Genomic DNA, 16,097 nt, shown 5'->3' on the forward strand with positions numbered 1-16,097 from the left:
GTTTTTTTTCCTTCATACCTACACCTTAATTTCAGTTAAGGAACAGTTGTGTATTTTATATTTACTTTTTTTTTTCACGTCATTGCCCTATTTTATTTTTCATCGGAAACCATTTGAGACTCTATTCCCATTTCTCACCTGTGTTCCTGAAGCTGTTCTTCTCGTCTTAGCACTCGGAGCGTGCCTTCGGACACACGGAGCCACGGCAGCCCTGCTGCTGCTGCTGCCGCCCCTGGCCGCCCCGGCCCCTCCAGCAGCGACTCTGCACCACCCAAACCCAGCAGCAGTGCCCATGATGCCAGGTAGTTCCACCCCAGTGTCATGTCTGCTCAGCCCCCGCCCCCACGCACACTTCTGCAGTGACCTGAGCCTTAGGATGTGCCGCTGGACGTGGCTTAGCTGGTTTCCCACGGAACGTGAGCAGCGCTCAGTAGGGTGCCGCGCTCCCCAGCTCTCGCACCCACCAGCATGAGCAGATCGTTTGCCTGATTTTAATATTTCTTTGAAGCTAATATTAACCAAAATGGCCAGAACTTCTGCCAGTAATTACTCTTTGGAGAGAATATCAAAGGAAAGAGCCTGTTCCATAAGAGAAGAAGGTACCTGATGATGTTTGGTCAGCAGTGCCTTTCCTGTTGAGTCACAAGGTAGTTCACGATGTCTTTTAGTTAATAATTTAGGTAATAATATTTTGTTTAAGGGGGATAAGTTTTTAAACCAAATTTCCTGATCTTAAGTAACGGTTGATTAGTAGTAGTTTACGAAATTGGAAGGATGAGTTCATGGGGTTTTATCTTACGGGAAGAATCAATCATTACCAAGAGAGATACCAGACATTTGAAAAACTTCAGAAAAATTTCAGTCTTCTGTGTAATGTTAGATAGCAATGAGGGTCTTTCAGTTTTTCCCATTTTTGTTATTTTTTTGGCAGAGGATTTAATAAGATTTTCTTATACTTAATGGAGAAAGAGCCATTGATTGTTCTTCAGGTCCATACTTGTTTCTTAACAGAAGAGACACTGTCAATATTCTCATCTTCCAGTAAAAAAAGTGATATAATCAGAAAGACTGGGTGGGGGTGACCTGATCAAAAAAGATGCAATTGTGAAGAAATTTAGTGCTCTGTGTTCAGCTCTTATGGAACGTTGTAATAGTATAATGCTGGTGGAAAGTTAGTATATGGCTTTAGAATTTAAACTAGGCTAAAATGTTTTCACACTTGCTTTATAACAGTCTAAAATTTCTACACTCTTCCAGTCTTCTGATTCATTAAAATAATTAATATTCCTAATGTTTAGTGATAAATGTCTATAACCCAAAACACATCAGAATATTTTATAGCCAAAGCAGTCAACTAAAAAATTAATAGTTAACTTTGAACAAGTTCCCATTTACCCTCTCTGCCTATAAAGACAGATTGTTTCATGGCACATATTTCCAATATGCTTTATAGCCTTTTGGGAGTTCCTGAAAAATCCCTTTTTTATAAATGGCATTAGGAAGTCAAGGGAAGTGATGTGCCCCACAACGCAGTCAGGTTGAGAAGAACACTTAACTGGATACTTCGTACCTGGTTCCCACATCTACATCTTCCAAATTTGCAAGAGATTGCTCCAGAACTAGAAAATGGACAGTAGTGTCACAGATGTGAAAGGTCCATGAAGTGTGTTTGGCTTAATGCATTCTAAGTTGGTGGTGTGGTACGTTAATCATCTGGCAGCCTAAGAGTTAAATGCCTGCAGTTGGCATTCTCATGCATTTAATCTTGTGCTTTGCATAAGCAGTTTTTCAGCATGAGTGACATTTTATAAATATTTTTCACCATAAACTTGTACATACCCTAGAAAGATCCTTGATATTTAGAAATTTTGAAACCCTCCTAGTTTGCTATCAGAAGGCCATTTTTTTTTACAGAGGAAGAAAGTTTACTTTGCCACAGTGATACACAATGGCAAGTAGAGAATGGCAAAGCCACAACAGTAAGATGTGAATGGTACATGGTTGTTAGACTCATTCCAGCATTCAAGCCTTGCACTTTTGATTTAATTTCATATCTCAGCAGAGTTATAGGCAGTATGTGTAATGGACCTTGTGAGTCCTTTGTGAATATGCAAACCTTTCACTTAAGTTCACCTGTCCTGAGGTATACTATACATACCCAAAAGCCTGAGGCTGATCTATAGCTTTAAGTTTGTAAATGTGCTTTGAGGAAACAGAATAAAGCCTTCAAATGTAAACATGCCTGCTACAACCTTGCTGCCTCAAACCTTTTCCTATCTTAAAGTCCATTCACCAAAATTAGATTGTACTTTGGCCCAAATATTTAATAAATATATGTATTTGATTTTATTTGACTTAGTAAAGTACCTATTCTGTGTTTAAATTATCTTTACCATTGGTTTTCAAACACTTTTGTAGTGGTGTGCGTTCTGGAGCTCACTCTCTGGCTCGCAAGAGCTGATTGTTCATTTTTCAGGAATTTTGCAAGCTGGTTGTTAAACCACAGAAGCTGGCAAACGCTCCAAACCAGAGACCTCCCCTGTGTCCTTCCCTCGCTAGTTGTTAAACATTGCCAAACTTCAGAAACTTCCTTTATAAGTACATTTTCTAAAACACTCAAGTATATTTTCTTGCCTTTTACCTTTGCAAAGATCTCTGAAGAAGGTGGAATTGGCTAATTTCTCCTGTGGGAAATCAGGAAAATAGAGGTGTGGAGTGACTTCCCCACAGTTCCATAGTCTTTGACCTGCTTAGGAGTGAAAGATGTTTCTTCTCTGAAATAGTGCCAAGGTGTTTTGATGACAGCAGTAGAAGAATTCTCTTCTCTTGAGACCTAACAAGTACTATGCTAAATGTGAGGGTTTAGAAATTAAAAAAAAAAAAATCATCACATGCATCTTAATTTGTGAACTTTTGTTAAGGCAACTTTTTGTTTCCTTAAACCTATTCAGTATATGTTAAATAAGAGCATAAATGCTACCATATTTCATTATATCATTCATTTTAAAAATACACACTAAATAACTTCATAAATAATTTAAAAACTAATGATTATTTGAATTAAAACATTAATACTTCCTTTAATGCTGGGTTTTCCTTTGTACTGGTTCATTCTGGGATGCTGAACATTTAACTTTATTCTGGAAAGCAGCTCATTAACCTTGTTCTTTAATGCATTAAGCTTCCTGCTCTTTTGCACTTTTGCTTGGCTACTGTTTGAGAAATTTTTAGGTATATACTTCCATTTTCTTATTATTGAGAGATGTGCAATCTTCTGGATCATGTAATGATTTTAGTACTTTAAATAGAATTAAGTATATAAACATAATTTGATGCTAATTTTAAGTATTAGCCAGATTTCTCTAATTAAATTTATCTGTCATGGACTTATATTAAGGAGGTTTCCACTGATATCAATAACACTTATGTAACTATGATTTTGTTTTTATTGTTGTTTTTAATATAAAGCAATGTACTGTGCAGTCAGGTGTTCTGGGCCTCATGTGTCAGCAGTGGAGGGTTAAAAAATTGTCCTTCGAACTCTCGAGGAGGGTTCCTCAAGAGTAGCACTATTCATTTTGGGCAGATAATTCTTGTTGTGGGGGCTTTCCTGTGCATTGTAGGATATTTACCCACAAGACGCCAATAGCACCACCCCTCCCCACCCCAGTCATGACATTAAAAACGTCTCGAGGCATTGCCAAATACTCTTTGAGGGCAAATGTCCCCCACTGAGAATTACCATTCCCAAGGAATCTCCTAGGAAAATGAGATTGAAATATAAACTCTCTTTCACTTATAGTTCCATTGAATTGATAGCTCGATTTTTAAAAATATTAAAACAGGGGTTCCAGTGTCCCTGAAAATGATCGATTGGCTTCCATAGCTGCTGAGTTGCAGTTTAGGTCCCTGAGTCGTCACTCAAGCCCCACAGAAGAGCGAGATGGTGAGTGTCTAAAGTGTCAGCTGCATTCTCACAGCTCACCAGTTCTTATTACAAGAAGTAAGAGTAAAAAAGCAACAGAAGCTTTATGAGTAGGTTTACTGTTAAGCACATTGGTTTCTCTCTATAGATGCCTTTTTAATTGTATATTTGCATTTTCTAGGTCTACTTTTATTGCTTTAAAAATTATTCTTTTTTGTTTGATCTATTTATCTGTTTTAAAATAAAAGACAATATTATTCCTGTTATTTTAATTACTGAATACTCCTACTTTAAAAATTCAAACGTGGCACTGTGTTTGTTGATGGTATGCTGACATTTTATTATAATGCAGACCTAGGAACCATCTTTGCTTAGGAACCATATAATTGCTCATGTCATAATATGCTGGGACTTGAAAGGGTCCTCAAGGAATCCATTTCTGCTCAGTGTTCTCTTGTATGTCACTTATGCAAAATTTGATGCCCTTAAAATCCTATAACACAATTGTTTTTAGTTTGATGCAGTTTTCTAGAGTTGGTTGTAGAGGCAGTTTTCTCATATACACATCAGACACTTCAGACGTTAATAACCAGAAAGGACAGGTTGATGGAAATTAATCATTGCCATCCATTTCAATGTTTCTCACAATAAAGTAAGTGAATATATTACATAAGTCTTAATTTGTATGAAAAAAAATACTTTACAGAACCAGCATATCCAAAAGGTGATTCAAGTGGATCCACGCGAAGAAGTTGGGAGCTTCGGACACTTATCAGCCAGACTAAGGGTAAGAGAAGGAATGTGGAATTTAAAAAGGTTTAAACATAAGGAGAGCCGTTTCAGCTGAAATATGCTTTGGCTTCCAAACTTATTAGACCTCTATATTAGCATATATATATTTTGACAAAGCAGTTTTACTGATACATATTAATAAAGCATACGGTTCATCCAAAGTGTTCAATCAGTGATATTTGGTATAAGCACATACTTGTGCATTCATCACCTCAGTCATCATTAGAGCATTTTCATTATTTTCATAACAATGACAATAATAAAAAACAAACTAACAAGAAAATTCTTTACCCCTCAATCTCTCTGTGCTTCCTCTGCTGTACATAGCTGCTATTTCTGCCTTTTCTTGCACAATTACTTGTTTATTAATCAGCTTTATTGAGATATATTCACATACCATATGATCTATCCAAAGTGTATAATCTGTGGCTTTTAGTATAGTAACAATGTTGTGCATTCATCACTGCAAATAAATTTTAGAACAATTTCATTGCTCCAAAAAGAAAAACTCCACATTCCTTTAGCAGTCTTGCCCCAGCCTTGCAAAACAGCCAATCTAACTTCATCTTTTTAAATTGATTTATATTTACATTTTATATAAACGGAGTGGTACAATATGTAGGACTTTGTGTCTGGTTTCTTTCACTTAGTATAATGTTTTTTCTTTCTGATAGTAACTTCTTGTAGTGTTAACATATATTTGTTCAATTTCAAAGAAAAACAGTCTTATATATGCAATTTTATCCATATTCATATTTCACTTGTGGTTTTACCATGTTATACAATCCCAGGTTACATTCTTTATATTTCCTTTTAGTAATATACATGACCTTAGCCTTTCTCTTTAAATTCTTTACATACCCACGTACTAGTACTGCTAGTTACAGATATTATGTTGGCCTTTCACCTTTTCTATTCAATTCCAAAGATTAACAAACATCCTTTTTTTTTTTTTTTTATTTATTTATTTATTTTATTTAATTTCCCCCCCTACCCTGGTTGTCTGTTCTTGGTGTCTATTTGCTGCGTCTTGTTTCTTTGTGCGCTTCTGTTGTCGTCAGCGGCACGGGAAGTGTGGGCGGCGCCATTCCTGGGCAGGCTGCTCTTTCTTTTCACGCTGGGCGGCTCTCCTCACAGGCGCACTCCTTGCGCGTGGGGCTCCCCCACGCGGGGGACACCCTTGCGTGGCACGGCACTCCTTGCGCGCATCAGCACTGCGCATGGCCAGCTCCACACGGGTCAAGGAGGCCCGGGGTTTGAACCGCGGACCTCCCATATGGTAGACGGACGCCCTAACCACTGGGCCAAAGTCCGTTTCCAACAAACATCCTTTTACCAACTCTGTACAAGGTAACCTTCAACTTTCCATTTTCTAACCTCATTCTATTTTCCAGTGACATATTCAAGTTATTAGGTGCATGAGATTACACAATATGTTTAGTTACATAGTTGCATAATCACACACTTTTTGTCCTGTGTCTGGCTTGTTTCATTCAAGATAATGTCCTCCAGGTTCATCCATGTTGTCATGTGCTTTACAACTTCATTTCTTCTTACAACTGCGTGGTATTCCGTCATAGGAATACAGCACAATTTGTTCATCCATTCTTCAGTTGAAGGACACCTGGGTTGGTTCCCTCTTTGGTCAATCGTGAATAATGCTGCTGTGAACATTGGTGTGCAGATGTCTGTTTGTGTCACTGCACTTAGTTCTTCTAGGTATATACCGAGTGATAGTACTGCTGGGTCACATGGCAAGTCTATACTCAGCATCCTGAGGAACTGCCAAAAAGTCCTCCACAGTGGCTATCCCATTCTACATCCCGATAATGGATTAGTGATCCTGTCTCTCCACATCCTCTCCAACACTTGTAGTTCTGTCTTTTTAATAGTGGCTATTCTAATAGGTATGAAATGATACCTCATTGTAGTTTTGATTCGTGTTCCTTTAATCGCTAGTGACATTGAACATTTTTTCATGTTTTTTTTTTTGTCATTTGTATTTCTTTCTACAAATGTGTATTCAAGTCTTTTGCCCATTTTTAAAGTGGGTTGTTTTTCTCTCTTTTTTTTTAGTTTTAACAAATCAATTTTATTGATACATATTAATAAAGCATAAATCCATCAAAAGAGTACAGTCAGTGGGATTTGGTATAATCACGTATTTGTGCATTCATCACCCCAGTCATTCCCAGAGCACCTTCATTATTCCAGTAATAATAATAAAAACAAAACTCATACCCTCTCAATCTCTCTATGCCTTGCCTGCCTGCCATACATAGCTGCTATTCTTCTTCCTTCTTCTAGTATATTTCTATTTATATTTTGTAAAAACAATTTTATATATGCAATATCACCCATATTCGTGTTTTACATGAGGTTTTGCTATCTTAAACAGTCCCATGTTATAGTATTTAGCTTTCCTCCTAGTAATATACATGACCTTAGACTTTCCCTTTCAACCATTGTCATAGCCATACAATAGCACTGCTAGTTACAAGCACCATGATATGCTTTAACCAGTTCTATCTATCTACAAAGATTTACAAAGAACTTTTTTACCAATTCTGCACAGATTAACCCTCAGCTTTCCATTCTCTACCCTCCTTCTGTTTTCTGGTGACCTATATTTTAATTATTAAATCCATGAATGTACACAGTATATTTAGTTCATAATAGCGCACCCATCCCGTATTTGTTCTTTTGTTTCTGGCTTGTTTCATTCAACATAATGTCCTCCAGGTTCATCCATGTCGTATGCTTCATGACTTCATTTCTTCTTACTGCTGCATGACATTCCAATGTATACGTATATACACCACAGTTTGTTTATCCATTCGTCAGTTGATGGACACCTGGGTTGTTTCCAACTTTTGGCAATCGTGAATGGGATGCTTCTATGAACATGGGTGTGCAGATGTCTGTCTGGGTCCCTGCTCTCAGTTCCTCTGGGTGTGTCCCTAGTGGTATTGCCGGGCCAAGTGTGTCCAGCTTCCTTAGGAACTCCCAGACAGTCCTCCACAGTGGCTGCACCATTCTCCATTCCCACCAGCAGTGAAGAGCTGCTAGAACTAACAGACGAGTTCAGCAAAGGGTGGGACACAAGATTAATACGCACAATTTAATAGTATTTCTACACTACTGGTGTGCAATCTGAGGAGAAAATCAGAAAAAAAAATTCCATTTATAATAGCAACTCAAACAAATATTTAGGAATAAATAAACTTAACCGTGGCCATCAAGAACCTTTATTCAGTAAACTACAGAAATTCCTAAAAGAAACTGAAGAAGACGTAAGTAAATGGAAGGACATTTCCGTTTTCATGGATTGGAAGACTAAATATTGTTAAGATGTCAGTTCTCTCCAAACTGATTTACAAATTCAACGTAATCTCAATAAAAATCCCAACAGCCTTTTTTTGGCTTTTTCTCAAATAGCCAAAAAGATCTTGAAGAATGATGTTGGAGGACTCTCACCTCCGGATGTCAAAACATATTTTCTTGCTACCGTGGTAAAAACAGCATGGTACTGGCATGAAGACAGACACACTGACCAATGGAACCGAATTGAGAACTCAGAAATAGACTTTCACATCTGTAGTTGAGTGAATTTTGACAAGGTGGTCAAACCCTCCCAGCTGGGCCAGTCTTTTCAACAAATGGTGCTGGGAGAGCTTCATATCCATATCCAAAAGAAAGAATGAAGACCCCTATCTCACACCTTATACAGATATTAATTCAGAATGGATCAAGGACCTAAATATACAAGCAACAACCATAAAACTCCTAGAAGAAAATGTAGAAAAACATCTTCAAGATCTTGTGGCAGGTGGTAGTTTTTTAAACCTTATAACCAAAGCACAGGCAACAAAAGAAAAACATAGGTAAGTGGGACCTCCTCAAAAATTAAACACTTCTGTACCTCAAAGGACTTTGTCAAAAGGGTGAAAAGGCAGCCAACTCAATAGGAGAAAATATTGGCAATCACATATTTGATAAGGGTTTAATATCCATGATTTACAAAGAGATCATACAATTAAACAATAAAAGGACAAACTACCTGATTAAAAAATGGGCAGAAGACTTGAAAAGACAGTTGTCCAAAGAAGAAATACAGTGGCATGACCCCAACTGGCCTGGAAGGGTTGTAGGACACAGCTCACCAAATTTGTGGGTCAAAAGCTGAGTCACCCTTAGGCTGTGTGTCTCTCCTTTCCTGGGGAGGTGGATTTCTGGAGTCCCTTTTGTCTGTAATTCAGTAGTGTCTATAGGGTGGGGATAGATGCCGCAGTAGCAGATGCCACTTTGAACTCACAGTTTTGCAACTCTTTTCCTTTGTCCTTCTGCGGGCAGTCTCTAGCCTTCCCTGGTGTCCTAAATCCTAGAAGATTTTTTTCCAGGACGTTTCTGCCTGTCCTCCAGCTATTTTTCTGGGCGAGAAAAGAGTCCTGTGTCTTTCTAGTCTGCCATCTTCCTGGAAGTCCTCCTGTTTTGTAATTTAATACCTCTGACATATTACATTCTGTCACATACTGTGTCTGTATACATTGTATATTTCTTGCAACAATTACAAACTTCTTTAGATCAGGAAAATGCTTTTGCTTATCTTTGTTTTCTTTCTGCAGCTTAGCATAATTCTTTGTACATGATAGGAATTTAATAAATATTCGTGAGATGAAGTGTAACCATTTCTTATACTAAGAATTTGAGGGAAAGCATTAGTCAAGTGTGTGTGTGTGTGTAGCATTGCTGTTGTTTATTGATTTTTTTTTCACATGTGAAAATGTCATATGTTAAGGAGCACTAGAGATATAAGAAATGTCCCCTGTCTTATAGTATGTGATTGGAGAATGAAAATACTTTGTCATATAAAAATCTAGTTAATACATATTATGACTTTATGCTCACATTTAACACATTGGTTTTTAAGCTTTTCATTTTAAGCAGAAGAACTCTTTTTTCCCCAAACAAAATCTTTTAAGGCACTCATGAGTGCCATTACTTACTTGCAGGCTAAGTTAGTCCAAAGTGACACCATATAAACAACTGTTATCATGACTGGCTTGTGGCTGGGCTCACAGATATGAAAATATGTATCTGGCAAATTTATAAATAAAAGAGCCTCTGTATATAAAACTAATTCTAATGGACCTTCTCTGGTGAAAGCAGGAGTTGAGGAACCTGGAGCCCCTATACCCAGTTTCCCCCACCTCCTAAGGGAGCCCCTTTTGGCATTGTGAGAGAACTATATGTATGGCTCCGGAAAACCTAGTTTCTTGCAAATTGTCAGCACAAAGTAGGTCTAAAGTCAACACATACAATAAATTAGACTGTTATTAGTTGTGTGATCTTGTGTAAGTTACCTAACATCTCTGAGCCTCAGTTTCGTCTTCCATAAAATAGGGTGTTTTAGTTTGCTAGGCTACTGAAATGAAAACAGTTACCCTGAAATGGGTCCGCTTCAACAGTGGGAATTTATTCATTTACAGTTAGAGTCAGGGAAAATGTCTAAATCAAGGTCTAAAGGCATCATCAAGGTGATGTCTTCTTTCCAAAGACCCGCTGCTGGTGCTCCTGGGCTCCTCTGCCATGTGGCAAGGCACGTGGCAGCATCTGCTGGTCTCTAGCTTCTCTTCTAGGTTCCGTTGCTTTCACTTCGGTGGCTTTCTCCCTCTGTCTGGATTTCCTTCTCTTATAAAGGACTACGGTAAAAGGATGAAGGTCCACTGTGGGCCATGCCTTAACTGAAGTAACCTCATCAAAAGGTCCTACTTAACAGTGGTTTACATCGGCAGGGATGGATTAAAGAACAGGATTTTCCTGGGGTACATATAGTTCTAAACCACCACACTCTACCCTCTGGATCCCAAAAGACACATTCTTCTATATTCAAAATGCATTTATTCTATCACTGTAGCCCAAAAACCTTATGTCATTTTAGAAACAATGCTAAATTCAGTCTCATCACAGTTGGTTATAGGTGTGGTCTGTCTTGGGGCACAATTTCCCTCTGGTTTGTGGGCCTATGAAACCTAAAGAACAAATCTGCTTCTAATACACAAAGGAGAGACAGGCATAGGATAAACACTCCCATTTCCATAGGAAGAAATTGGAAGGAAAACAAGGGTCACCTGTGTTGGTCACTCACGAAACCCTACAGGGCATTCTCTGTTAGATTTCAAGGTCTCAGCATCATCTGTAAATGTTTCATCCTCCGGCCTTGATGGAGCAGCAGCCCCACCCTTTTCAGGTGCTTGCACAGTGGCCATGCTCCCCCCAAACACTGGGGGGAAGGCTTCAACCTCTGAGAACTCTGGGGTGACAGCAGTTCTCTTCACAATCCCCCAGGCGTCTGAGAAAGCCGGGGTGGCAGCATTCTCCTTGAATAACGGGATGGAAGGCCCGTCCTCTTCCAGTGCCAGGCACTCACCTTTAACACAAACATGGGGGGCTTGTGCTCTTGGCACGAGAAGATGTCTTTGGCCCAGACGTCAGCCTTTGAAATGATTTTTCCTTCAATCTGTCCCTTTCCTGTTCCTTTTAGTCCAGGTACAGATTGCACAAAAAAACTTGTTGGTTTTGCATGTAGTACATAGCAGTCCAAACCATCATACAAAAGAACTTTCTACAAATCCTTTCTGGATAACTGGATATCTAATCCTGACTTGCACTGAAGTGGCTGACTGGATTCATGTTCAGTTAAACCCTCACATGGAGGACTAGTCTCTGGGGACTTGCTTCCCAGAAGTTCAAAATTTTCCAAACCATCAATTTCTGGTTTCTTTGTGCCCAGGAGTTCAGTTCTCAGTTATCCCTTTCCTCTCGTGTATTAATGTAAGCTATGGAGAAGCAGACTGCACTTTCCACATTCAGTTTGGAAATCTCATCTAAGTAACCAAGCTTATCACTTTCAACTTCTGCCTTCCATCTAACATCAGAACTCAATTTTGCCAAGTTCTCTGCCACTTTAAAACAAGGGTCACTTTTCTTCATGTTTGTAATGACACATTCATCATTCTTTAAGTCTCATCAGAAGTACCTTGAGTGTCCATATTTCTAGCAAGTCTTTTGAAAGCCCGTGTGTGCCTTTTCTATCAGGTGCCTTACAAGTCTTCCAGTCTCTACCCATTACCCAATTCCAAAGCTATTTCTACATTTTTTGGTATTTGCAATAGCAGCACCCCATTCTCTGGTACCAAAATCTGTTGTAGTTTGCTAGACTGCTGATAGCAGGTTGGCCTGAACAATGGGAGTTTGTTCACTTATGGTCCAATTCAAGGCCTCGTCAGGGCGATGCTTCTTCCCAGAGACCGTGTGCCAGCAAGCCTTGGCTCCTCTGCAGCACGGCAAGGCCAGTGGTGGCATTTGCTGGTCTCTCCTTTCTGGGTTCTGTTGCTTTCAGCTTCTTGCTCCTGTGGCTTTCTCTCTCTGGTTTGAATTTCATTCTCTTATTAAGGACTCCAGTAAGAGGATTAAGACCTACCCTGGGCTAGGCTGTAACTGACGTAATCTCATCAAAAGGGCCTACTTAGAAGAGGTTTACACTCACAGGAATGGATTAGGCTTAAGAACAGGATTTTTTGGAGTGCATACAGTTCCAAACCACCACGTGGGGTATATTAGTCAGACAAAGGGGTGCTGATGCAAAATACCAGAAGCCTGTTGGGTTTTATAAAGGGTGTTTATTTGGGGCAGGAGCTTGTAGATACCAGGCCATAAAGCATAAGTTACTTCCTTCACCAAAGTCTGTTTCCACATGTTGGAGCAGGATGCGTGCCAACGTCTGCCACGGTTCAGGCTTCCTTGGTTTCTCTCTTCCCAGGGCTGGCTTCTCTTTCCTCTCTGTGCTTTCATCTCGGGGCTTCAGCTTAATACTTCAGCATCAAACTCCAACATCCAAACTCCAATATTTAAAAACCCTCCAACTCTATCCTTTGCCATATCTTTTATCTGTGAGTCCCTACCCACCAAGTGGTGGGGACTCAATTCCCTACTGGCACAATGCCCTACTGGATTATATTGGATTATATAATCCAATATGATCTAATATGACCAGAGGAAAAGACCAGTTTGCAAACATAAGCCAATATTTCTTTTTGGAATTCATCAATAATATCAAACTGCTATATGGGGATAATATAGTAGCTATGTTAAAAAATAATAATGAAATAGGAAAGTAGGTGATAGATAAATTCATCAGAAGAATAGCAGAAAAATAACTGATCTAGCACTTTATGATCTGCAAAATGCCTTCACATATTCTTTGTCACAACAGTATTGTGCAGTAGGCAGAATAGATCTTGTTCTCTTTTAATAAATGATAAAACAGCTTTCGAGAGGTTAAGTAATTTGGCTAAGGTAGAAATGATAAAGTTGGGACTAGAATGCACTTCTCTGTCTAAAGCCCTTCCCACTACAGTCCCCCTCTAAAATCTGTACAGCTCATCAGAAGACTGTTCATTTCCTCAGCTCTTAGAGCAGGCAATGAGAATTTCATGGAGGGCTGAGGCTTGGGCTGGCCTTTGCAGGAAGGGCAGGTCTGCATCAAGAGGAGAAAGTACAGCAGGAGAATGACCTCTGAAGTAGCTAGTGGCTAAGAAATAGACCAGTTTGCCTGGACTGGATGGTGGGGGGTAAATTCAGAGGAGGTAAAGTGAGGTCAGATTGTGGGTAGTCGCCAACAAGGCCGGGTAAGTCGGGCTTTGCCTTCAGGCAGCTCCTGAGGGCCCCCGAGCAGCTGGTGTGTGCAGCCTGACCTGGGGAGGAAGTGACTGGAAATAGGGAGGTGAATTGGAGTCAAATTGCAGTAATTCAGTGTAAAATGAGAATGGAGGCAATAGCAATTTTGATGTAAGAGTCATCAGTACTGAGGGATGGGGAAGATTTCCTAGGCTTGAGCCTGATCTCTTCAGTGGCTCACATGTTAACAAGTAGTTCCCAGGAATACCAGGTCTTTGATGTTTTTCAAAACAAACACTTATGGTCAGGACAATTTAAGAATTATTTGGAACTGTTGTTCCCCTTGGGAGAGTTACAGTTCACACTGACATACTGAAGTCCAAGAAATCATGAGAAATTTTTACTGTAAAAACAAAACAAAAGCTCCCAAAACAAGCCCTTCCCAGAAATATTTGATAGTGGAGTTCTTGGCCACACAGCTATTAAATCTTGTCTAATGGTTAGTAGACTCGATCTATACTGAGGTAAAGAATATGTATCCCCTTTTTAAAAAGAAATGGTCGTATTAAGAGACTGTGAGTAGAACATTAGAAATCTATGGGTCCTCAAATCAAACGTAAAATCATCCCAGTCCTTGAGCATCTCTGCAAGAAATGCCCTTAGCTAATTAGGTTATGGTATGATAAGTGCTACAATACAGATGTGTATAAAGCAGTATTTTTCTGGTCATAGGTTGTGACTTATTAGTGGGTTTGTAAAATCATTTTAGTGTCATCAGCATTAAGAGAAGAATAGGGCAGAATCAGAATTATGCAGACTAAGGATAAACTTGTTTCATGAATTTTTTGTTTTAGAAGTGTGTGTTTAAAAGATTTCTTACTGTAGGTCATGATACAAATATAAATTAGAGAAATGGAGATGTAACAACCCTAATGGGAAAATAAAGAATAATAGTAGTAGCTAAAATGTATTGAGTATCCCTGTATGCCGGCATTGGGTGAAATGCCTTTACATGTGAGTATCCCTGTATGCCGGCATTGGGTGAAATGCCTTTATATGCATTATTCTATTAAACCCTCACTATAGTTCTCTGAATCATATATAATTACCTTCATTTCACAGATTAGAAATTTGATGCAGAGAAAAATTAATTAACTTGCCCATTTTAAAACACCTAGAAAATGGTGAATCCAGAATGTTATTCCAGGCACTCTGATTCTTGAGCCCGTACTCTACCTCCAGGGAAGGGAAAAGTTTCTTTCTTTCTCATCAGAGATGACTTACAAGAAGAGGGTGGCATTTCAGCTGAGCTGTGATAAGTAAAATTCACTTAACCAGGCACTGCAATGAGAGAGACAGCTCAGGCCAACAGACAAGTATTAACAGAGACACAGAAATGAGAAAGGTTTGTTATATTACGTAAGAGTCTTACTCAGTTTGGCTAGTATATAGCCTGTGGTAGGAGCAAAGAAGGGAATGGTTTAAAAAAAAAAAAAAGAGTAAACCAGAAAAATAAAGAGGGCCCAAACCATGAAGGGCTTTGGATCCCTTATGAAAGGATTTGGGTTTATGGTTAATAGGTAGTGGAGAACCATGAAACGAACTTAGGTGGGAAAGCAACGTGATGAGATTTTGCTTTTTAATAAGATCATTCTGGGTTGTAGATAGGTGAGGAGGTTCTGCAGTAATCTTACCGACAGTTTTAGAGGAAACCTTTCTTTGTCTGGCCAGTGGACACTTTTTTGTGTGTATTGTATGGTGGGTGGTAGCTACTAGGTTTCGATGGACTTTACTTCCTGTGCCGGGTCTGAATGGGTAACGATAGGCCGTGCTGTGGTGGAGTGCTGATCTATTGCTTTGCTTTTGCTGCTGTTTCCTGGAAATCGGCTTGAGAGTGGTGGACTGGGACTAATGAGTTTGTGGTTCTCTCTGCAGATACTGCTTCTAAACAAGGACCCATAGAAGCTATTCAGAAGTCCGTTCGATTGTTTGAAGAAAAGAGGTATCGAGAAATGAGGAGAAAGAATATCATAGGTCAAGTTTGTGACACCCCTAAGTCCTATGACAATGTTATGCATGTTGGCTTGAGGAAGGTGACCTTCAAATGGCAACGAGGAAACAAAATTGGTAAGAAATTTAAAAACGCGAAGGGAAGATGTTTTTCTGTTATATAGAGCAAGAAGTTGTACTTTTTAAGGTTAAATCTTATATATTTGGTCCTTTTTTCTTATAGACAGAACAAATACACATTGTATCTTTTTGCAGAGGCCTCTGGCTTTTTTTTTTGTTTAATTTTTTAAATGTCTTATAAGAGCATTAAAAATGAGATTTTAGAAAGAGATTTTTAAGTAGTTCATTAGGTTGAGTAGTTTTGATCGATACTCCAGAACATGCTAGTGGAGAACTACAGAAATAAATTGTAACCATTTATTCTAGCCTATTTTTTTTATTCTGTTCCCACAAGAACATTATTTAAAGAGAGACTGGATGTAAAAGGGACAGCAAAACTTTTTTTTCTAAAACATTATGTAATTAATTAATTTCCAAGTGAAGTTATTTCTTATCAAAAAGCTACTCATAGATTGTGTGAGTGAAGAGGCCTGATTATAGTACTTCAGATCTGTTTCCCATTTGAATGCATTTCTCTGTGAAACTTCTTTTAAGTCTGAATAGGCAAACATAGGTTTCCTGTGAACCTCAG

At 38.9% G+C, this 16,097-nt stretch overlaps 1 protein-coding gene across 4 annotated transcripts in view; it reads left to right on the forward strand.

The window, feature by feature from the left end:
• MAP3K4 (mitogen-activated protein kinase kinase kinase 4) overlaps positions 1–16,097 on the forward strand; it is a 145,810-nt gene that overhangs the window by 114,737 nt on the left and 14,976 nt on the right. For 2 of the 4 annotated variants that reach the window (XM_004449808.4, XM_004449805.4), the window contains exons 17-20: positions 171–302; positions 3,846–3,946; positions 4,632–4,712; positions 15,332–15,523. In XM_004449808.4, the coding sequence (XP_004449865.1) occupies positions 171–302; positions 3,846–3,946; positions 4,632–4,712; positions 15,332–15,523 (506 nt within the window). The remainder of the gene's footprint in view (positions 1–170; positions 303–3,845; positions 3,947–4,631; positions 4,713–15,331; positions 15,524–16,097) is intronic. The other 2 variants (XM_012520429.3, XM_012520437.3) reach the window with 1 other exon arrangement.

Source organism: Dasypus novemcinctus, chromosome 28 (genome assembly GCF_030445035.2).
Source record: "Dasypus novemcinctus isolate mDasNov1 chromosome 28, mDasNov1.1.hap2, whole genome shotgun sequence".
NCBI lineage: Eukaryota > Metazoa > Chordata > Mammalia > Cingulata > Dasypodidae > Dasypus > Dasypus novemcinctus.